The sequence below is a fragment of the Colobus angolensis genome, unplaced genomic scaffold (assembly GCF_000951035.1).
Source record: "Colobus angolensis palliatus isolate OR3802 unplaced genomic scaffold, Cang.pa_1.0 Scaffold11, whole genome shotgun sequence".
In the NCBI taxonomy this organism is placed as follows: Eukaryota; Metazoa; Chordata; class Mammalia; order Primates; family Cercopithecidae; genus Colobus; species Colobus angolensis.
The window spans coordinates 2,696,178-2,718,644 of NW_012112030.1; the positions used below are offsets into that span (position 1 = coordinate 2,696,178).

The 22,467-nt window shown below is 43.1% G+C and overlaps 1 protein-coding gene across 2 annotated transcripts in view; it reads left to right on the forward strand.

The window, feature by feature from the left end:
• PEX5 (peroxisomal biogenesis factor 5) overlaps positions 1-22,467 on the forward strand; it is a 36,512-nt gene that overhangs the window by 7,933 nt on the left and 6,112 nt on the right. The window contains exons 5-15 of one of the 2 annotated variants that reach the window (XM_011952547.1): positions 3,334-3,436; positions 4,365-4,455; positions 4,850-4,960; positions 5,221-5,313; positions 5,988-6,107; positions 9,882-10,025; positions 10,233-10,303; positions 10,680-10,892; positions 11,240-11,405; positions 11,888-12,045; positions 12,223-12,443. In XM_011952547.1, the coding sequence (XP_011807937.1) occupies positions 3,334-3,436; positions 4,365-4,455; positions 4,850-4,960; positions 5,221-5,313; positions 5,988-6,107; positions 9,882-10,025; positions 10,233-10,303; positions 10,680-10,892; positions 11,240-11,405; positions 11,888-12,045; positions 12,223-12,424 (1,472 nt within the window). In that variant the 3' untranslated portion in view covers positions 12,425-12,443. Of the gene's footprint in view, positions 1-3,333; positions 3,437-4,364; positions 4,456-4,849; positions 4,961-5,220; positions 5,314-5,987; positions 6,108-9,881; positions 10,026-10,232; positions 10,304-10,679; positions 10,893-11,239; positions 11,406-11,887; positions 12,046-12,222; positions 13,705-22,467 lie in introns of those variants that run through there. The other variant, XM_011952553.1, reaches the window with a different exon arrangement.

Below are 22,467 nucleotides of genomic sequence, written 5' to 3' on the forward strand. Positions count from 1 at the left end.
AATTAATTTACTTTTAGAATTCTCGTTCCAACTAATTATGTACTACACATATAGTTGACACTGAAAATAAAATCTACATCATCTGTGAGACGTCTAGGATGTTCGGAAAATAACCATGATCTTACGAAGCAGCTTGACACTTAACAATACTCTTGTTTTGTTTGTTGCTTTGTTTTTGGTGTTTTTTTTTTACTACTACTCCCTGAAACAAATGAAAGATGTGGTATCTGGAGTCAGACCTGGATTTGAACCTTGATTTTACCCCTTTCATGATGTGTACCTGAGCATGTTACCCAAGTTTATTTCCTCGTCTCTCACAGGTAACTGACAAATTAGTTTTTAGCATGGTGCAAAGATAGAAGAGACTGAACATAAAATGCCTCACATTATTCTTGGCACCTAGTAGATGTCAGTGCTGTGCTGGAGCCTTCTTGGGCCAGCTGGAGAGAGCAATGGTGCACGGCTCCTTCCAAGTCTATGTTCAGTGACTTCAGATTGTTTGCTGGAATTTAACCATGGGATGAGTATTTACACCACGGAAATAGGCAAAAGATACATACAAATAAGACCTTATTGTCCAGGAGAGTCAGTTGCTTAACATTTACCAAATACACCATTGGTAGACATTCCTTTCGTGGTTATCTGTTGATGGGTAGATTTTAGAAGGTAGTTTGCTTTTCTCTCATGAAACAGAAATAACAAAGCATAGCCCAAATAGGAGGGTGTCACAAAAGGGTTCCAGGAAAGCCCTTCCTGAGATCACTCTCTTACCATATATCTATTATGTATTCTCAGGATTTCTCTCAAATTCCCAGACTCACGGAAAAGGTGACGCTCAATTATGAGCAGACACTGACATTTTTGTGAGATTAGTTCATCAGAGGTTTTCCTTCTAAGCCAAACTGATTGAATTCAGGGATCTGAAAAACACAATTTAACTAATGAACATCTGTTGGCTGTACGGCCATCTAGGGAAGAAGATAGCTAAAGCAAACAATATCTGTAGCTCGTGGAGTTACATTTATCAATGGAGAGGAGACATGTAAACATGTAATCAACTTGCCATAATTTTAGATAATAGTAAATGGTAGATGAAAATAAACCAGTTTAATTTGGTAAAGAGTGAGGAGGGCAGTGGAATTGCTTTAAGCAGGCTGACCAGGAAAGGCCTCTCTAATAAGGAAATATTTCAACTGAAATCCAAAAGGATGCAGCTGTGTTCTGAATCAGAGGTACATTCCAGGTGACGAGCGAGAGAAAGTCCCTGAGTCAAGAATAAACTTGTTTTCAAGAACAGAAAGCAGGTTGGTAGAGCTGAGACACTGTGAGTTTAAGAAGAGGGTGGTGTGACATGGGGCAGCAGCACAGTCAAGCAGGGAACAAATCACGTAAAGCCCTTTAGAGAGTGAAGTCTGCTTTTTATGATAGGTGCAATTGGGAGTTCTGAAAACCGTAAGAAGGATTGGGGGTCATGGAGACAGTAGCCTGATCTCCAATAAAGTTTTAAACGATCACTCTGATTGCACTGTGAAGAAAACATTTTAGAAAGTCAAAAGTGGAGCCAAAAGACCAGTTAAGTGGCTACTATGATAGTCTAGGCAAAAGATATAATAGTGGCTTGGACAAGGGTGCAGGTGGTCTAGATGAAGAGAAATGGGTAGATTTGGGATATATTTTATAGATTGAATCAATAGCGTTTGTTGATGGATTAGATGTTTATGTAAGGGAAGAAAACAAGAATGTGCATATATATATGTTATATATATGTATGCACATTAAATATATGCACATTCTTGTGCATATATACATGCTTATATATGTATGTATATGCATATATATACATTCTTGTGCATATATATACATTATATATAAAATATAATGTAATAAGTAGTATTATTTATAGTCAGGTATATTATGAGAATCTTGATCCTTTGTTTTTCACATTTGACATTTCATGCTCAGATTTTGAGACTACTTTGTTGACATTATTCAGGCAAAGTCTCAGTTAAAATGGAGTAGAAGGTTTTGTGCGTTAATACTGAAGGGGTAAGTCGACTTCCTCACGGTTAGAAGCAAGGGCAGTCAGATCTTGAAACTAGAGACAGACTGCTGGTATCAGCTAATACTTTCACACCCCTGCCCAAATGTCCCTCTTTAATGCAAATTGGACTTGGTAGGTCTCAACAAGAGAATGGAGTTCCCCCTTGGGAACTGTCCTCGTCATGGGCCAGGAGAGGGGAATAGCAGGGGAAGATGGTGGCAGACTGACGAGTAAGATTAGTTCTGGACACAGGGCAGAAGGAAAGAACACTGCAGGCTTGTACCTTCTCTTTGTTTCCTTGTTCTTTAGGGCCGGCAGCCAGTCTCCTTGTTTTTTTTCTGGCCTCAGGATCTTAAGGGCAAAGTCCTGGAGGTTGAAAAACAGTTCAGCACCCTCATTGAGTGTGCTGCCTTGATAGGTTTATTCTGATGTTGCAGCAGTCCCCTTTGTCACTAGAGCTTCTCAGACAGTTTCTAGATTTAGACGGAAAAAACACAGCTACTCAAAGATAATCAAAAGTGAGAAAAGTCAGAATAGTGTTTACTTCTGCGGGCTGGGAGACTGAGGGAGCCTGTGAGGGAACCGTAAACATTCTGTATCTTGATCCGGGTGGTGGTTATGTGAGTGTATTCGTATGTGGAAGTTAATTTAGCTGGACAGTTAAGTTTGGTAGAGATTGTATGGTTTCATGTTTGTATATTACATTTCAATTAAAAAATGAGAAAACCCACCAAACATCCACAGGGAAGAGCAGACCCATGTATCTTTAATTCTAGCCCAGCATTCCACTTCTCTGATTCTCTTGGTAGCAAATTACAATGAAATAAGGTTCCTTTGGCCAGGATTGTGTGAAGTCTGGGTAGAGGGAGAACAAACCAGAGGGTTGGTTAAGGAACAGGAGCCCGTCCGTGCTCCCTTCACTCCTCACTGGCTCTCTACTGTACTTTTGAGGAAAGTGAAAGCCCTTCTGCTTCCTGTTTCTTACCGAAATATCTTGTACTTCAAGCAAACGAGTTTGGTTCTTAATCCTTTCCTGAGCTTCCTTATTTGATCTCCCGTTCCCAACTCTTGGTAAATTTCTGCCCCAGGCTCCTTGAGAATGAGTTGGATATTGAGTTTGTTGAAAATTTAGTAGTATATTCTTTTGACCAGGGGTTTCTGAGGGAGTCCACAGAGCTTTGTCTGCTTTGGTGTGGCTAAGAGGGTCAGTTGAATATGGGCATCTCTTTCCCTTTCCCTGATCCCACACTGAATGAACCCGTGTGATTTCCCCACCTCTCTGCTCCTTGCAGACCCCTTGTCTGTGTCCCCCGCCCGCTGGGCTGAGGAATATTTGGAGCAATCAGAGGAGAAGCTGTGGCTGGGAGAACCTGAGGGAACAGCCACCGATCGCTGGTGAGTTCAGCTGCCTCTTTCCAAATCCTGTGAAAGAAGTATGGACAGTTTTCCCAGCCTCCTCTAACCTCCTCCATCCATGTTCTCAAACCAACTTACTTGGTTATTTAAGATTTCCCCTTGGATTATTACTCCTGTGAATTTATGGTTCAGATGTAGTCAAGGACTGGGTGGTTGTGTGCCTGTACTCGGGAAACTGAGGTGGGAGGATTACTTGGGCCCAGGAAGTCAAGTCTAGCCCAAGCAACATAGTAAGACCTTGTCTTTAAAAAAACAAACAAAAGCACATGCATGTGCACACACAGAGACACACACACATACACATATGTATAAATGCATACATATATACACATATATGTACATGTGTATACATACACACGTATACACACATACACGTATACATATATACACATGTAGGTACATACACATGTATATATGCATACACATACATATATACATGCATACACACATACATGTATATACATACACATACATGTATACACACACTATATATACATATATACATATCAGCTGTATTTGGGAGGAAGGGAGTTTTCAGGCCGTTTTAAAATATATGTACATATGTAAATATATATATTTTTCAAGAATCCTAACTATCCTATATGTAGTTCATAACTACATCTTAAAGCTCATAATTTTACCTTGTTCCCTTCTTAATTTTGAGCCTGCTACTATCCCATTTGTATGCAAAGATATGTTTGGGAAAGGGAGAGGTAAAAGGATGTAGCTAGTACTTTCACACTCCTGCCCAAATGTCCTTCTATAATGCAAATTGGAGTTTGTAGGTTCTCAACAGAAGAATGGAGTTCCCCCATAGGAACTGTCATTGTCATGGGCTAGGAGTGGGGAGTAGCATGGGGAAGGTGATGGCAGACTAATGTGTAAAATTAGTTCTTACCCGTTCCAGGTATGATGAATATCATCCTGAGGAGGATCTGCAGCACACAGCCAGTGACTTTGTGGCCAAAGTGGATGACCCCAAATTGGCTAATTCTGAGGTGAGCCACATCCCTCTGCTGCTTTGCCCAGCAGAGCTGGTTTTGGAAGGCAAGAATCTTGCTTCTCTTACCCCAGTTTAAAGAGAAGGAGAAGAGATCTTGGGTCTCTTCCTTCCTGTCTATAGAACAGAGACTTAAGATCCTGCCTCTTCCTTCTAGTGTTCATTCCCTCATCTCCTTGCCTACTAACTCTTTTTTCTGATGCCTTTTCATGTCTTTAGAGCCAGAAATCCCTTTCTTTTTGCTCTCTACTTCTTTTAGGGTCTTTAGCATATCTTGTCTGCAGCTAGAGATGGTCAGGGGAGGGGTGAGTACAGGCTCCTCTTGGGCATGATTGAGAGTGCACACCTGGAAGTCCTTTCCCAAGTGGCCTGTGTGTGTCTCTGTGCCCCAGTTCCTGAAATTCGTGCGGCAGATTGGCGAAGGGCAGGTGTCCCTGGAGTCCGGTGCAGGGTCGGGCCGAGCTCAGGCAGAACAGTGGGCAGCAGAGTTTATACAGCAGCAGGTAGGACATTGTCACTTTCCAGTCCCACTTCAGAGCCAGCTGATGCCCCAGGCCATGGGTTCAGTGGTCAGTGGTCCCAGATGGGGAAGGATAAGGCCAGCTTGTCTTGATAGCATCCAGGTCCCAAGTGGGTGGGAAAGAGATTCTGAGAATGGTTTTCTCAGAAGTACCGAGGTTGGTGGTGTTTAGTGGGTATTTAGTGTGCGTCTGAAGGGAGGAAAGTTGGTGGTAGTGGTACTGACCATCCTTTTTTGTCACAGGGTACATCGGATGCCTGGGTTGACCAGTTCACAAGACCAGTAAACACATCTGCCCTTGATATGGAGTTTGAACGAGCCAAGTCAGCTGTAGAGGTGAGAGCAGATAGTGCAGGAGGAGACAACCCAAAAGAAAACACTCCTTGGAGTGAGTGGGTGTATGAACATCAAAGATGATGCAGATTGTCCTGGATCATCTGTGTCAGAGTTGCTTGGGGATGGGGTGGGTACTGTTCAAAAATGCAGATTTCTGGGCCAGACATGGTGGCTCATGCCTATAATCTCAGCACTTTGGGAGCCGGAGGTGGGTGGATGACCTGAGGTTAGGAGTTTGAGACCAGCCTGAACAACATGGAGAAACCCCATGTCTCTACTAAAAGTACAAAATTAGCATGATGTGGTGGTGCATGCCTGTAATCCCAGCTACTTGGGAGACTGAGGCAGGAGAATCGCTTGAACCTGGGAGTTGGAGGTTGCAATGAGATGAGATCACACCGTTGTACTCTAGCCTGGTCAACAAGAGCAAAGAAAAAGTAAACAAAACAAAACTAAACTAAACTACAGATTTCTGGCCATCACCCCAGACTACTAAATAAGTATCTGGGGATAGGATCTGGCCATCTGCATTTTAAAAAAGTTATCCACATGATTCTTAACCATGTTGAAATTCGAGAACTGCTGCCTTAGGGAATCAATCCCAGCAGAGCTGAGAGTGGGGTGGGGTGGTCGTGATGGATCTCCTTTTTCTATCTGCCTTCCCTTCCTTACAGTCTGATGTCGATTTCTGGGACAAGTTGCAGGCAGAGTTGGAGGAGATGGCAAAACGGGATGCTGAGGCTCACCCCTGGCTTTCTGACTATGATGACCTCACGTCAGCTACCTATGATAAGGTAAGGTAAAAACTCTTAGTTTTTCAGGTTCCAGAACTTCCTTCTTTTTAATATGTTTCCTTTAATCCTGAATTTGAAGGGTGCTTTTAAGTATTTTCTTGAGTCCCTTTCCATGAAAAGAAGTCTGAATGGTTCCCTTGCCCTTCCTCTTCAGTGATTGAGTATATACTTTATTCTTGGGATGTAGATGTTATTGAGACTACCTTTGTCAATAATGACAATCCAGTACACAACACCTATGAAGGAGGTTTGCACTTGCTTGCCGCATTAAGAGCACAGAGGAAGTAGCTCTGCTTGGAGATCAGATTGGGAGCTTTTTGAGAAGACTGCTGACTGCTTTGGTGGGAAGTGTTAGTGGACAGACTATCCCTTTACCTCCACATCTTAATATCTGTTTACTTTTTAAACTCACACATTCATTTTAAGTTTTCATCTTTTATAGGTACTAGCCACTTGCCCTAATTTAGGGTTTTCAAAGAATTTATATTAAATAACTTAAATATTAGGGAAATTTCCTAGTAGTATGAAAGATGATTGCATTTTGCATATAGCATGTGCTGTTGACTTAGAAGCATATGTTACTTCTGGGGTCTTACTGAAAAACAAATCTACCTGTGGGTTGTAGGATGTTTGGGGATGTGTTTAATAACTGAACTCCTGAGTTAAAGCATGAAGAGGGGAAAGAATCACTCGGTTTTGAAAAAAGGCAAAACAGGAACTGGGGAGGTGAGTAGTGATGTCTTTTTCTCAGTTCAGATATGGTTGGGAAAGTATTCTGGGGCTGGAACCAGGGCCGGAGATGCAAACCAGGGTGCTGGAGATGGATCTTGATGTAATAAGGGAGATATGCAAAGACGGGAAGATGCAGTTCAGAAAAAGGCTAGGGTTTCAGAGCCAGTGAAGAACAGTATTAGGAAAAATATGATTTTGTTTATTATTCCAGTCTGATCTGGGTTTTTCTAACTATCCTGTGTGATATAAGGGAAAAGACAGCTGGGACCTTACCATATATTTCACCAGACTATGAGTTAATTGTATATAATTTTGATAAGGAAGAACTGAAGGAAATGTAGATAACACTTCTGTTATTATTTTGTATTAACAATTTGGTAAGTCACGTAGGCCCCATCAACTTATAAATGGAAATTTATATATTTATGTAAAAATGTCCATGCTTTTGATACATATAGACGTAATACTAGTTTTGTATGAGCAGCATTTTCTTTTATCATTATTACTCTCATATTTATGACATGCTGGCCAGAATACATTTTGTAATTAAAAACTTTAAAAGTATGTTTGTGGATTCTTGAGCCCTACTTGATATCATTGATACTTTGGGATATTGCAAAATTAGGACTAGAAACACTTGCATCAATGTTCCTCAAAAAAGTGATGTAGTAAGCAATTCTGACAGTATCCGGCTTTAAAGCTAATACCGAATTCCGTGGCAATAGCACTTTTTAGAAACAAAGTGGATTTGACTCTTGATTGTTAGATAAATTCGTGGGTCTCTTTGAATGTACTGTTTGTTTATTGATAGCCCTTAAACTTTCAGAGGCAATTTACATTGCAGCCCAGGCAGATATTAATATACTATTGTGAGAAAAGAGAAGTATGTGATGGGACAAACTCTTTGTAGTGATCATTTCTGCAGTTTGATCCTATGAGATGTTGGAGCAGACCAGACCGTGTATCAGATAAAATTAATGACGTGGGTTTGGCTTTTCAGGATGTAACAGTGAAGCCAAGCTTATCCTGTGTTCTGTGGGTAGTTGAGGGATCCTCCAGAGTACTCTTTTTCCATCATCTATGCAAATATTCTAATTTTGGAAAATTCCTCTTTGATCAGCAATTGATGAGACTTCAAGGAGGATAGATAATATGGGTGAGAGGAAACTTAGAGAATCCCGTGGTTGCAAGATGGTGGCATTGAGTTGTTGTGTTATCTAATGAAGACACCTGAAGAGCATTCACGTCACTCCTGGCTGTCATATACAGGCCATCATATCTTAAGGAGGTAGCCAGAGCAATGAGGATAATAGCTATTTACACATAGTATCTTAATCTTTTTGGTAAGGCATTGATGAAGATTCTCATTTGGTGTCCTCTGTAGCTCTGAGAGGCAGGAATTACTTTTATTAGGAAATTGCATTATAGAAGACAGTAATCTCTGTTTTCTGTAGAGTGGCTTAAAACACATGTAGTAATGATGAACAATAGTTGAGATTGAATGCAGAAGGATTTGTTTTATTGAACTGTAATAGTCTAGGGCAAGGGCCAGCAAACTGGCTTGTGGAATGAATCTTTATGTTTTTAATGATCCACTAGCTGAGGATGGTTTTAACATTTTTAAATGGTTGGGGAAAATCAAAGGAAGAGTAATACTTTGTGACAAGTGAAAATTATATAAAATTCAAATTTTAGTGTCCATAAATAAAATGTTATTGGAAGACAGTCATGCTCATTTGTTTACTTATGTCTGGCTGCTTTCACACTACAACAGTAGAGTTGAGTAGTTGCAGCAGATCCACAAAGCCTGAAATATTTATTATCTGGCCCTTCGCAGAAAAAGTTTGCTGATCACTGGACTAGGGTCATTTTCTGCCTTCTGAGTTTTTATATTTTACAGAGATGTCCAAAAACACACTTGTTTTCAATATAAATTACTTTCTCTACATTTATCTCAAATCTACTGTAGCATATCTCTCTTCTTAAACCCCCGTTGTGGTTATTTAATTTTCATTTGTGACAAATAATTTGCATCTGATCATGACTTAGAACTTTGCTGGTAAGATTTAAGTGTTTTTCATTCTTTATCATTTTCACAATAATAATGAAAAAGGGCCTCATGTTTTTATTTTGTACAGTTTTATCTGAATTTATTCTTAACTGCATTTAGAAAGACCTCCACCTGGTATTTTGCATCTTGTTTTCATTCTGGTATATTATTCTGTGATGGTAACTATTTACTCTCCAAAAAGGGACTTTTTATTTGCATGTCCCAAATTTTGCAGCTTGCTAGTGACCTCCCCTTTACCTTATTTCTTCTCTGCCTAGTGTAAAACGCCAGTTGACAAAGCTTTGCAGATAGTATCGTAACTCTTCACTAAAGTGAGAAATCCTCCGCTGGAAGAGAATGGTGTCTTTCTGAAGTATTCTCTGCCATCTGGATTTTGGGATCCAGCCTTTGCTTACTGTCAGATACAGATTAATATTCATAATTATTAAGAATGAAATTGGGGAGTAAATTAACATTTTCAAAATGCTTGAACATGTTTTATGTAGTGGACATGTGGAACGACTGTGAGCTAAGTAGGAGTTATATTTGAATGGCAGGGCTCCAAACAACATTTCCTTTGTACACTAATTATTGAAGGATAACAAGAAATGCACTTTGAATAGCTAGAGACCCTTTATCTCATTACTATAAGCAGATCCTGTTGAAATATTCTGCCTGATGGTGAGAAGTCAAGGTGTGGGAATGCAAGCCTGTGATGACTTCCTAAAATAAACTTATTTCCAGCGTGGATGAGTTTGTAGACTTGACTAGCTTCCCAGGTATCATGAACAGGAGATGGCAGCATGAGCCTGATACCAAATGATTTTACTTGTGTCATACATGATCTTTATAATATGGAGAATTTGCCAGCAATTTAGTCAGGAACCTGTTTAGAGGCCCTCAGCTTCTCTGCCTGTTGGTTGTCATTCTCGCAACCCTGCTGTTCTGACTGTGCCAACTCTCAGTCCGTCTCTCACGTGCTTTTCTTGTAGGGGTACCAGTTTGAGGAGGAGAACCCCTTGCGTGATCACCCTCAGCCTTTTGAAGAAGGGCTGCGGCGCCTTCAGGAGGGGGACCTGCCAAATGCTGTGCTGCTTTTTGAGGCAGCTGTGCAGCAGGATCCTAAGCACATGGAAGTGAGTGACTCCATATTCTGATTTCTGACTAGAGACTGCTTCCTCCATCTTGAGAAAGACCCCAAGGAGGGTAGTGCAGATGGGTTAGGGCCTGGGTGATGGCCTAGGATAGGGGCTTGAGAGCGAGATGGTGAGTGGCAGAAGCCAGGGGGAAGGGCGAATGGAGAGGTGAATATGGGGTGATGGAATCTGTCAACTTCCCTCTAGGCTTGGCAGTATCTGGGTACCACCCAGGCAGAGAATGAACAAGAACTATTAGCCATCAGTGCGTTGCGGAGGTGAGTACGCCGAAAGGTGTGGGTGAGGTGCTTCCAAGTCTCTGCATATAACCTTTTGAATGACAGAAGTGCAGACCTGGATCCTTGTCCTCTTTCTGGGTGCTATCGAGAGTGTTTTCTCATGCTGAAACTGAGGGTTGGAGTGAATTCCATTCCTTTGTCGGCTTTTGACTTTATTTGAGGGGCTTTGGTTGGTTCCTTGGCTGCTAACACTTTCCCCTTAGATCTGTAACTTTTTTATTAACTCATGTCAGAGGAGTCACAGGTGAGGGAGGCCGTTGTGACTCTGCAGTTCAAAGCTTGGCTTGGATCCCAGGGTGCTCACGTGTGCCAGTGTCATTGCAGATATCAAGTCTGCCCATCCCTGATCAAACAGGTGTCTGGAGCTAAAGCCAGATAACCAGACAGCACTGATGGCTCTGGCCGTGAGCTTCACCAACGAGTCCCTGCAGCGACAGGCCTGTGAAACCCTACGAGACTGGCTGCGGTACACACCAGCCTATGCCCATCTGGTGACGCCTGCAGAAGAAGGGGCTGGTGGGGCAGGACTGGGCCCCAGCAAGCGTATCCTGGGGTCTCTGTTGTCTGAGTGAGTATGAGGGGTTTCTAGGGTGAGGAATTATAGTAACCTAAGTCCCAGTAGGAGGGTGGAGGGTGACCTTGATTTTGGAAGTTTGGATAGATTGAAACTGAAGGGTCCTGAGAGTGGGATGGGAAACCTGAGATCACCTTGAAGGAGGTCTGCATTCTACAGTTCAGTGCTAGGATGAAATGGAAAAACAGGCTTCTGTATTGGACTTGGAGAGTAGAAGGGATGACTGATAGACTGATGAATGTTGGGGATATGATTGATCAATGAAGGAATTAATTTGGGGGGATGGGAACAGAGGCATTCATCTACCTACTTTTTTTGTGTTTCTTTTCCTTTTCATCCAGCTCCCTGTTTCTTGAAGTGAAAGAGCTCTTCCTGGCAGCTGTGCGGCTGGACCCTACCTCCATCGACCCTGATGTGCAGTGTGGCTTGGGAGTCCTTTTCAACCTGAGTGGGGAGTATGACAAGGCCGTGGACTGCTTCACAGCTGCCCTCAGCGTTCGTCCCAATGTGAGCCCAGGGGAGGAATGGAAATGGGACATGATTCTGTACCTTATTGAAGAGCCGTTTGTTGGGAAGCTGGGTGTGATGGTGCATGCCTGTAGTTGCAGCTACTTGGGAGCTGAAGTGGAAGAATCACTTGAGCCTGGGAGTTCAAATCCAGCCTGGGCAACATAGCAAGGCCCTGCCCACCCCCACAAAAAAGGAAGAATTTGTTCAGACTTTTGGAGTCTTGGGGTATCTCATCCCAGTGTTCCACGTGCTGACTGCCTTGGGAGGACTGGGAAAAGAAGGCTGGGAGTGTAGAGTCATCTGGACATAAGAGAGTCTGCATAGGGTGAGAGGGGCTACATTGTGGCCACACAGTGAACTGTTACCAATGGAATGGGATGAAACGTGTTAGCTAAACAGAATAGTGAAACAGGTAGAGTGATGGGCAGAATTTGATCTGAGTTAAGCTGTTCCCATCCCTTCTGCCTCTCTATTCCCAGGACTATTTGCTGTGGAATAAGCTAGGGGCCACCCTGGCCAATGGAAACCAGAGTGAAGAAGCAGTCGCTGCTTACCGCCGGGCCCTCGAGCTCCAGCCTGGCTATATCCGGTCCCGCTATAACCTGGGCATCAGCTGCATCAACCTTGGGGCTCACCGGTGAGAGTGTCTATTGAGAAATGAATGAATGAGCTTTTTTCTCCCTGCCTTTGGCCCTAGCTCCTTATTCTCAGATCCTGTTTGACTAACCAGCCCTAGCTGCTAGGTGACCTGCTTCCTTCCATTGGTGTTCAGCTTAATAGCCTTAATAGCTCTCATTCCTCTTCTTCCTTACAGGGAGGCTGTGGAGCACTTTCTGGAGGCACTGAACATGCAGAGGAAAAGCCGGGGCCCCCGGGGTGAAGGAGGCGCCATGTCGGAGAACATCTGGAGCACCCTGCGTTTGGCATTGTCTATGTTAGGCCAGAGCGATGCCTATGGGGCAGCTGACGCGCGGGATCTGTCCACCCTCCTAACTATGTTTGGCCTGCCCCAGTGACAGTGGGATGGGCTGCCCTGTGAGTGTCCACCTGGAGGGATCCCTGCTTTGGATGTGATTCCCTCTCCCCAAATGGGCCTACCAAGGGGGTGGGCTGATGACCATAAGCGGTACGGCCTTTCAGGAGCTGCCTCGACGTAGGGGTGGGTAGTCTGTGTTCTAGTTCCTACATAATTGTAGGGAAATGAGCTGTGTTATCTCTGAGTCCCTTGGTAATTCAAGGGCTGTACATCCAGCTACAGATCTCTCTGCTCATCATGCCATTTCTTGGTGCTGCTTTTTGGGTAGGACCCAACGGTTTAGGGTAACTGTTATCATCAGCTGCCATTTCTAATAGGGTCTACCACATTTGTAATGTCTGTCCTTTCCCCCACTTTTACTGGGCGTTGATAGTAGTCCAGCTTCCTTGGGCAGTGTAAGTAGGAGGTTCATCTGCTGTGCGCCTCTAATGTCTGTCTGGACGGGATGTGTTAGGAGTTGGCCTGTTCTGTTGAATTGTTGATTTGGCTGAGCAGAGCTGAGTTTTGGTGGGAGTGCTCATAGTTCTGTCATTCTGGGACCTCTCCTGGCTGAGCTCTGATTCCCTGTGAGCACGATGCTGATGCAGTAGTCCTGTGTCATCACCGCTGTGGTCCTCAGGAGCTGCCAGGGCCAGTTGCTACAGAGTGTCTGAGTGTGTGGTGTAGGAGGAAGGTTCCCTTGTGAAATGAGGCTGGGTGGGAGCGGGGAGGGACTAGATCAGAAGAGATCAAGAGCTCTGTTCTGGAACGTTGGTGGGAGGACAGAGCAAGTGGGAAGGGGGTGTGCTGAGTGTGGCAGTCCCTCCTCCTCTTAGAAGTACCTGTGAATGAGAATTGAGCTAATTCTTCTAGAAAGTTGGTTCAGAAATTGCGATCTTGCCAGATTTCTAGCAAAAAGGTTCAGTGTTACCATAAGCCTTTGCTGTACTTCTTGAAATGTTTCTAGGGGAGAGCATTGGAAAATCCCCTTCCCCCATCTTATCTCCGGAAGGTGAAGATTGAAGGAAGATGAGGGAGCAGCTTGGATTCTTCTCAATTGTCCCCTGCATGGGGAGATACACTAACCCCCGGAAATGACTGCTAAGCCTCTTGCCTTGTCTTCAGTAGCTAATGATCAGAGAGATTTTTTTTTTAAAACTACCATGGTCCCAAGATTCCATCCTGAAATTTATTTTTCTTTGTATGAATATGTGTAAATGATTTAAAAATAAAACTGTAAAATATTTGTACGAAGAATAAATGGAACTGCTGTGGGTATGAGTTCTGCTGGCCATGAAGTGGGGTGGCAGGAGGTGAGCTGGCTTTTGGAGGACCGGGATTCAATGGCTTTTGTCTTTGAAATTCTCATTGGTATATTGGTTACCCGCTCGTCCCTCTAAGTGATAGAGCACGGGGACAGGTTTCTGTTCTGTGAGCTAGCAGGAGAAAGAGACATCGATAATCATGAATTTTTACTCCTGTTACTACTACAAAGGAAAGTGTGCAGTGCCATCTCATCGTGAGGTCGTTCTGTATTATGAATTACATGGAAGGATTTTGATAGTTTTTCAACGCTTACGGTTTCTAAAGTTTGTCATGTGGCTCTGCCTGCCTTTATTGGGAACTGTATCAAGTGCCATATCAAGATGGGTATTTATCCTGAGGAAAAATTTTAAAATATACACAAATATTTATACTTGGAGATAGATGTCTATGGCCACAATAGACATGGAAAAAAGTTTTTTTTTTTTTGAGATGGAGTTTCACTCTTTTTGCCCAGGCTGGAGTGTGGTGGCGTGATCTCGGCTCACTGCAGCCTCCGCTTCCCAGGTTCAAGCAATTCTCCTGCCTCAGCCTCCTAAGTAGCTGGGATTACAGGCGTGCGCCACCACGTCCGGCTTATTTTGTATTTTTAGTAGAGATGGGGTTTCATCATGTTGGTCAGGCTGGTCTCGAACGCCCGTCCTCAGGCAATCCACCCACCTTGGCCTCCCCCAAAGTGCTGAGATTACAGACGTGAGCCACTGCGCCTGGTCCAAAAAAGTCTAACTTTTAAATTTATTTCAAAAGTTTTTCAAATAGAGATTAGATCTCACTATATTGACCAGGCTGGTCTTGAACTCCTGGCCTCAAGGAATCCTCCTGCCTCAGCCTCCCAAAGTTCTGGGATCACAGGGATAACACCATACCTGGTCAAAGTCTAATTTTTTTTTTTTCCCCGGTGGGCTCAAAAGCTGCCAAAAAAACCCCCACAAAAACCCAAAAACAAAAAAACAGGTCTAAAAGACAACTGGGGAAGTAAATTGTCCAGGCAGTGAAATATAGCTATTGCTATTTAATCATTTATGTAATAATTTCCAGTGACAAATAGATGCTAACAATATAGTGAGAAAAATGGTTAGTCAATTATTTACAGATCGTCTCAAGAAAAAAATGCATTGAAAAGACGATAGGGAACTATCTCAATGTGCTAAAAGTGGGGAGATCATCTTTCTCTGTAATTCTCAAATTTTCTTGGTGCATGTGGTACTTTTTAGAGGAGACAATTAAACACCTGGGGGAGGGGAGCAGGAAGCTCTGGTGGCACTTGTAGCCACCTGGGTGATCATGAGGCAGCTGGTGTCTGGGGCTCTGCCGGGTAGTGGTGTGAAGACCCAGGCGGGAAGTGGGCTGGGCAGGTGGAGGAGCAGTTTCCACCGTACATAGCTGCAGGAATGACAAAGTCTGGCTGTGTAAATGACTGAAGAATTAAGCTAACTCTTGGTTTAAGCCACGTCTCCAGGTTTGTCCGCTTCACCTGAGTTTGGTAACATTAATGTGTCCAAGAGGATGCTTTTCTTGCATGGCTTGTGCCAGGTACGTCTTTTGAACCCAAATAAAATTTAGTCAACATTTGCTGACCCCCTACCATATGCCAAGCACCAGTTCCAGGCACCAGGGCTGTGATTCACAAAGCAGATGAGATCCCTGCTCTTGGGGCTGACATACTTATTGGAGAAGAGACAGTACACAAGTAAGACAATTTCAGTTGTAAGTGCTCTGAAGAAATAAAAATGTCACTATGTACTAGAGAGTGAAGGGGAGGGTTAGCGGTGGCAACATTAGGGTGGTGAGGAAAGGCCTTTCACACGAGGTTATCTGCGTGATTGGTAGGAGCCAGCCCTGGAGAGTTTCGGTGGAAAAGCAGTCCAGGTCCTGGGAGCAAAGGCTCTGATCTGAGGCTAGAAGAGCTGTACATTCCAACAGAAAGCGCAGGAGCTGGAGCAGACCTGAACACTCACCCACCCCACCCTCCCGCTCACAGCCAAGCCGCTTCAGCAAGCAGGCCGTGCACACTGCCTCCACTCAAGGCCGTTTCATTCACGTCTTCTCCCACAGTACTGTTCCCTGCACTCACCAGTGCAACTACTTTGCCAAGGTCACCTGACTTCACAGATTGCCAAAGCAGATGGACACATTTGTTTCTGATCTTGACCGTACTGTGAGCTCTGCCACACCTGGTTAGGCAGGTCGTGCACTGCATGTGACTATGCCATTAATACCCATGACGATCTGCAGTGTTGTGCAGTTCACAATCTACATGGCTGTACTCTGGTTCCGCATTGATGAACACCCTTCTTTAAGTCTTCTCCCCTGCTTCTGTTATTTCTTCTCTCATGGTTCTACTTCTTCTCAGTCTCCCTTATGTGTCTCTATCTGCTGCTTAATGTTGATCTTCCTCAGGGCTGATTCTTGCCTTGCTTTCCTTGCTTTGCAGGATCCTGCGGTGCCCTCGTCCACACCTGTGGCGTAACTACCATGTAAATGTTGATGACAGTCTCACCTAGATCTCACCCCAGGCCTCAGATACGTGGCACAGCTACTATGTTCTGTCTTCTCCACTTGGATGTTCCCTAGGTACCTTAAATTCAACAAATTCAAAATAGGAATTTCCTTCCAAAAATCTGCGCCTTGTTTTGTAGACTTGCAGACACATGAGGAGAAAGTAGTGAGTGGATCTGGACTCCTTGTTCTCCCGTAATACTCCCTTAGTCCCCAGTCCTGTAGGGTCTACCTCCTCGGTATAGGTCACAGAGGTCCTCCCATCTCTGCGCCTTTGTTAGTACTTTTGTTCAGGGGTTCATCCTCTTTCTTGGATTGCTGTGATAGCTTCTTTTTTTTTTTTTCTCATTTCATTTGCCGTCAGTTCCTCATCACTGAAAATAATGTTCTTAGATATGACGTGTTGTCTCTTACCTTTGACTTCTCACTATCGTGCATGACAGGTAAAAGTTTAATCAATGCTGCTGAGTGAACTGAATGCATACTAGAACTGTGGGTGGAAGAATCAGGAAATGCCAAGGGAGCTGATCCATGTGTGGAGATGTTTTGATTCTCTCGTAGTTGGAGAAGATGAATTGAAATTCTTGATCACTGTGCCTCCCCAAGGGGAAGTGCCCTGAGACAAAGGTACAGGTGGATACTTTTCTGGAGGGCTCCGCCTAGAGAGGGCGCAGTTAACGGGGTGCTCCCTTTCAGAACAGAGCCAAGGAATGAGCCAGGAACCTTATTCAACCGCTCTTGGTATGGAAGGGAGAACACTGCTCCTGGAGAGGGACTTCTGCAGGGGTGGGGGTGTGTGTCCTGCCCAGAGGCTCCTCAGTGCCCAGGGCCTGGGCTTCAGCAGTTATGTGCAGTGGGAAGGAGCTCTTTGCAAGGAAGCTGTGGCTTTGGAGACTAAGGCTATGCAGCTTGGTAACAGAGCTTCTGAGTCCTTACTAAGAAGACTCATACTAGTGTCAGGGGAGAGCAGCATAATGAGACAGCGATGGTGGGAGGGGCCACCTTGGGTATGACTGATTAGTGATTGCCTTGACCACACTGGCATTGCAGAGGCCACAGACATCTGGATGAGCTGCTCTCTGGTGTCCGAGGTGCCACACCTTTGTTAGTCCAGCTTTCATTTGCACAGACTGGGAAGAAGGAGAGTATTGGAGCAGAACTCAACTATGGCCCACGGCCAGTTAAGAGAATCAGAAGAGAACTTCAGCACACAACACCACCACCACACACACACACACACACACACACACACACACACACACACCACAGGAATTCTCAAGAAAATGCCAGTAGAGCACAAATGACTTCTTAGAATGAATAAACAGGATTTTCTAATTAAAAATGCAATAAGTAAGTAGAAAAAGAGAATGATCACTCTTGAGAACCAAATTAATGAGGTTGGGAGCAGTGGCTCATGCCTGTAATCCCAGCACTTTGGGAGACCAAGGTGGGTGGATCACCCGAGATCAGGAGTTCGAGACCAGCCTGACCAACATGGTGAAAACCCGTCTCTATTAAAAATACAAAAATTAGCTGGACGTGTTAGCGCGTGTCTGTAATCCCAGCTACTCGGGAGGTTGAGGCAGGAGAATTGCTTGAACCCAGGAGGCGGAGGTTGCAGTGAGCGGAGATCATGCCATTGCACTCCAGCCTGGGGGACAGGGCAAGACTCTGTCTCAAAAAAACAAAACAAAAACCCAGAAAATGCTCCTGAGCTCAAGCCTCGATTGAAAACCTATACTGAATCCCATATAGACTAATAAGAGAAAGAGGGCTCCCTCATGTCAATTGGGATGATAGGGTTCTGGAATTGTAGAGGCTGTGTAGGGGCAGTTAATCCTCAGAGCAAGAGGAGCATTATTACCATAGTAGATGGTAAGGTTGGAATGGGAACGAGGGGCCCTTGATCCATGTAAAAGTATTTGTCATGGCTAATCAACCCTGTTCTTCCTCAGAGCAAGAGAGATGGACAGCCAATGAAGGCACGGCAAAAGGCTAATGTCAGCCACTACAATGGAATCACCTTTGCCCAGGTTCCAGATCTGAATTAGTTATTAATTGAAGAGAAGGGCAAGTCTCTTTCAAAAAGAACCATGTGATACCACATACAAGTATATTCAATACATATTCTCCAAATCTCTCAGAGGACCTACCGCCAAATACTAGAATTACCACATACTAGGGAAGGGAGAATACCCAGATCTTCAAGGCATCTGATGACCCTCAGTCATAACTATGACCTAGCTTGGCATAGTGCAGAGTGAATGGAGTCCAGGCCCAGGGGTTTCTCATAGTAGGTCTAATGTGGTCGTTTCTCTCCATGTTTAGCCTTTCCTAATACAATTAGTTATTATTACTAATGGCAGCACCCTTTTTCCATTTCCCAGCCTGGAAACTCTAGTTCTCAAATTTTTCTTCACTCCCATATCCTATCAGTCACTAAATTATAACTAAGCCTTTTTATTCATTGTTTAAAACTATGTAACATTTAATAATACTGAGAATACACTGAACATGTAATTTATAAAGCACAAAAATGAGGTTCTTTCAGCGTATGCTTCCCTATAACAATAATGTATTTGTTTCTGAGCTTTCTCAAAATGGTATCTTTTTGTTTTACATTCTTGGGACTTGCTTTTACTCATTTAGCATTACATTTCAAAGACTCATTCATATTGTAGTGTACAGCTGCTGTTCACTAAGATACCACAATTTGTTCATTCTTCTGTTAACGTTTAAGTTGTTTCCACTGTTCTCTGTAAAGAACAAATTGGGAATATTCATGTAATTATCTCCTAATGCACATATGCAAGCATTTTGGGGTATATACCAAGGAGTAGAATTGTTGAGTTGGGTGCATATCAATTGTTAGGTATATGCCAACGGGTAGAATTCTTGTGAATAATTTAGGGTAGGTACCCTATTTAATATAGGGTAATGTTGAACTGTTTTTAAAGTGAGTGCCACTTTCCATTCCCATCATAAATGTATAAGAATTCCCACTGCTCTATATCTTTCCTGCGCTTAGTACTGTTGCACTCCAACTTGTTCTATAATTTGGAATTGTTAGACATTAATTTTTCCATTCTAGTGACTTTAAAATGGTATTCCATTGTGCTTTTTCTTTGCATTTCTTTTCTTCTTTTTTTTTTTTTTTGAGATGGAGTCTCGCTCTGTCGCCCAGGCTGGAGTGCAGTAGCGTGATCTCAGTTCACTGCAACCTCTACCTCCCAGATTCAAATGATTCTCCTGCCTCAGCCTCCCAAGTAGCTGGGATTACAGGAGCCTGCCATCATGCCCGGCTGATTTTTGTATTTTTAGTAGATTCGGGGTTTCACCATGTTGGCTAGGCTGGTCTTGAACTGACCTCAGGTGATCCACATACCTTGGCCTCCCAAAGTGCTGGGGTTACAGGCGTGAGCCACCACACCCGGCCTGCATTTCTGATTAATAAAAACATAATGAAAACATTGAGCATCCTTTCATATTTATTGGCTATTCATATAAATAGCCAATAAATATGAAAGGATGCTCAATGTTTTCATTGTGAATTACTGTGAATTGCCTAATTTATGTCTATTGTCCATTTTTCTATTGGGTTGTTTTTATATTACTGATTTTTAGAAGATCCTTATGTATTTTGATACTAATCCATATGTATTACAAATAAGTTCCGTCCGTTTGTGGCTTGTCTTTTCATGTACTGGCATTTTTATTTTTTGACTAACAAAAGTTTGTTGTAGTTACATTTCTCACTTTAAAAAATATGATTATTGCTTTCTGTGTGTAGTTCAAAAGTCCTTGCCTACCTCCAAATCATAAAAATATTATCCTCCATATTGCTCTATAAATTTTAAAGCGTTGACTTTCACATTTAAGACTTTAATCCATCCAAAATTGATTTTTACATATGGTATGAGGTAAGAATCCAACTTAATACTGTTTTTCATATGGATAGTTAATTACTCCAGAAACATTCACGGAATGACTTCTCCTTTCTCCAGTGATCTACAGTGCCATCTCTTTCATTTCTATTTGGTTTCATTAATTTTTTTGTCTGTCCCTGTGCTGATACTACTCTGTCTTAGTGATCTAACTTTTGTCATAGCCTTTGTGTCTTCCAGAGAAAGTATCCTTCCCCAGTTATTCACTTTTGGTTTTTTTTTGAAAAATATTCTTGAGTCTTTGCTCTTTCATATATATTATGTAAGGAGTTTATAAATTTCTACAAAAAAGCCTATTGGGATTTTAGTTGGGATTACATTTAATCTGTAGATCAATTTGGAAAGAGCTGATATCTTTACAATTTTTATTTTCCATGAAATTTGTATAAATATCTTTTTTTTTTTTTTTTTTTTGAGACAGAGTCTTGCTCTTGTTGTCCAGGCTGGAGTGCAGTGACACAGTCTGCTCACTGCTCCCTCCGCCTCCGGGGTTCAAGCAATTCTCCTGCCTCAGCCACCCAAGTAGCTAGGACTACAAGCATGCGCCACCATGCCCAGCTATTGTTTGGGTATATACCAACAGGTAGAATTCTTGTATTCTCGTATTTTCTTGTAGAATTTTGTATTTTTGGTAGAGACGGGGTTTCACCGTGTTGTCAGGCTGGTCTTGAACTCCTGACCTCAGGTGATCTGCCTGCCTTGACCTCCCAAAATGCTGGGATTACAGGCATGAGCCACCATGCCTGGCCTAAATATCTTTTAACATACTTGGATGTTTGCTACTTTTTAAATATAAAGTTTAGTATATGTGCTGCCAAAGCAAGCACTTCGTGCAATGTTTTATAATTATTAAATTTATTTCTAGGTACTTAATATTATAAAGTATGTCTTTATTAAATTATATGTAAAAATAGTTTATTTCTGGCAATTCTTTTTGAATGTGAAAATGCAATTCTTTTTGTGTAATGATATATCCAATTGCCAAATTCTCTTACAGATTCAGTAGGTTTAAGCAATCTGACAGTAGATTCTTTTGGATTTTCTATAATCATACACAATCATACCATATAGAAATGATGACCTTTTGATTTATTCCTCTCCAGTCGTTTTAACTATTGTATCTTTAAAAAAATTATACTGCACTATCTAGACTCTCCAACACAAAATTGAATAAAAGAGTTTATTCTTTCTTGTGTACGCAATGCTTCTAAGTTTTCACCAATAAGAATGACTTGTGAGTCTTCTAAAAATGGTGTCATTCTATTATAGTTTCCTGGGGTTTACTTTTATTCATTATATTTCAAAGACTCATTCGTATTTTAGTGTATAGCTGCAGTTCGCAAATACATCACAAATAATTTGCTCATTCTTCTGTCAGTTAACATTTAGGTTGTTTTCACTTTTTTTTTTTTTTTTCTCAATGCGCTCAGTCTCTTTATTTCAAGTCAGAATGGCACTTTCCGTTCCTGGAGCACAGTCACGTCTCTTCTTGCTCTTTTGCCAAAGGCAAAATTCCAGGCCCAGAAGCACCAGGTCCTGGATGGTACAGGCTGAACCCAGTGCTGGGGGGTGTATGGTGTATGGGAGGTGCACTTAGAGTTTTACTGTCTGCTGGGGCCAAGAGTTCCCCTCAGAATGTAGAGAGCAGGATTGAGACCTCCAGGGACAAAGCTGGGGGCAGGAACTTGGGTTGGGGGAAGGAAGGAACCCAGCTGTACCAGGCACCACCCAGGTTTCAGAAGCTCCAGTGATTGACCCATGGGGTGTGGCTGGGTGTGGCTCTCCTCAGCCAGGTTTGCCTGCTCCCACCCTCGGTGGCAGGAAGGAAGGTAAAAGGTGAAACCAGATGCAGTTTCTTTTGACTGAGGATGAACTCTGTCCTAACAGGCTCCCCCAGGGATGAGAGCTTGGGACAGGGAGAGATTCTGGTTTCCTCCTTAAGATCTTCCCAGCAAACAGCTACATTCCCCCAAGTCACCCAAGCACGCCGCCAGGCTGACCTGAAGCCCAGCCACCTCGAAGGCACATTCCTGGTGCTGTCCAGGAGGGGAACCTAGGAATCACAGGAAAGTCTCCATCAGTTCTTTATGCCAAACCAGGGAAAATGCCTGACTGCAGCGTTCAAGCCTCCCTCAGATATCCCTGCAGCATGCGCTGGCCTTCCCTTTGAGTCAGCACCCTGGTCAGCTCCTAGAAGGGCTTCACCCTGGATGAGTCTCCTCGTCACGTGGACATCTTCAAAACAGGCGGTCCTCAGGCCAAGCTGGATGAGTCTCCT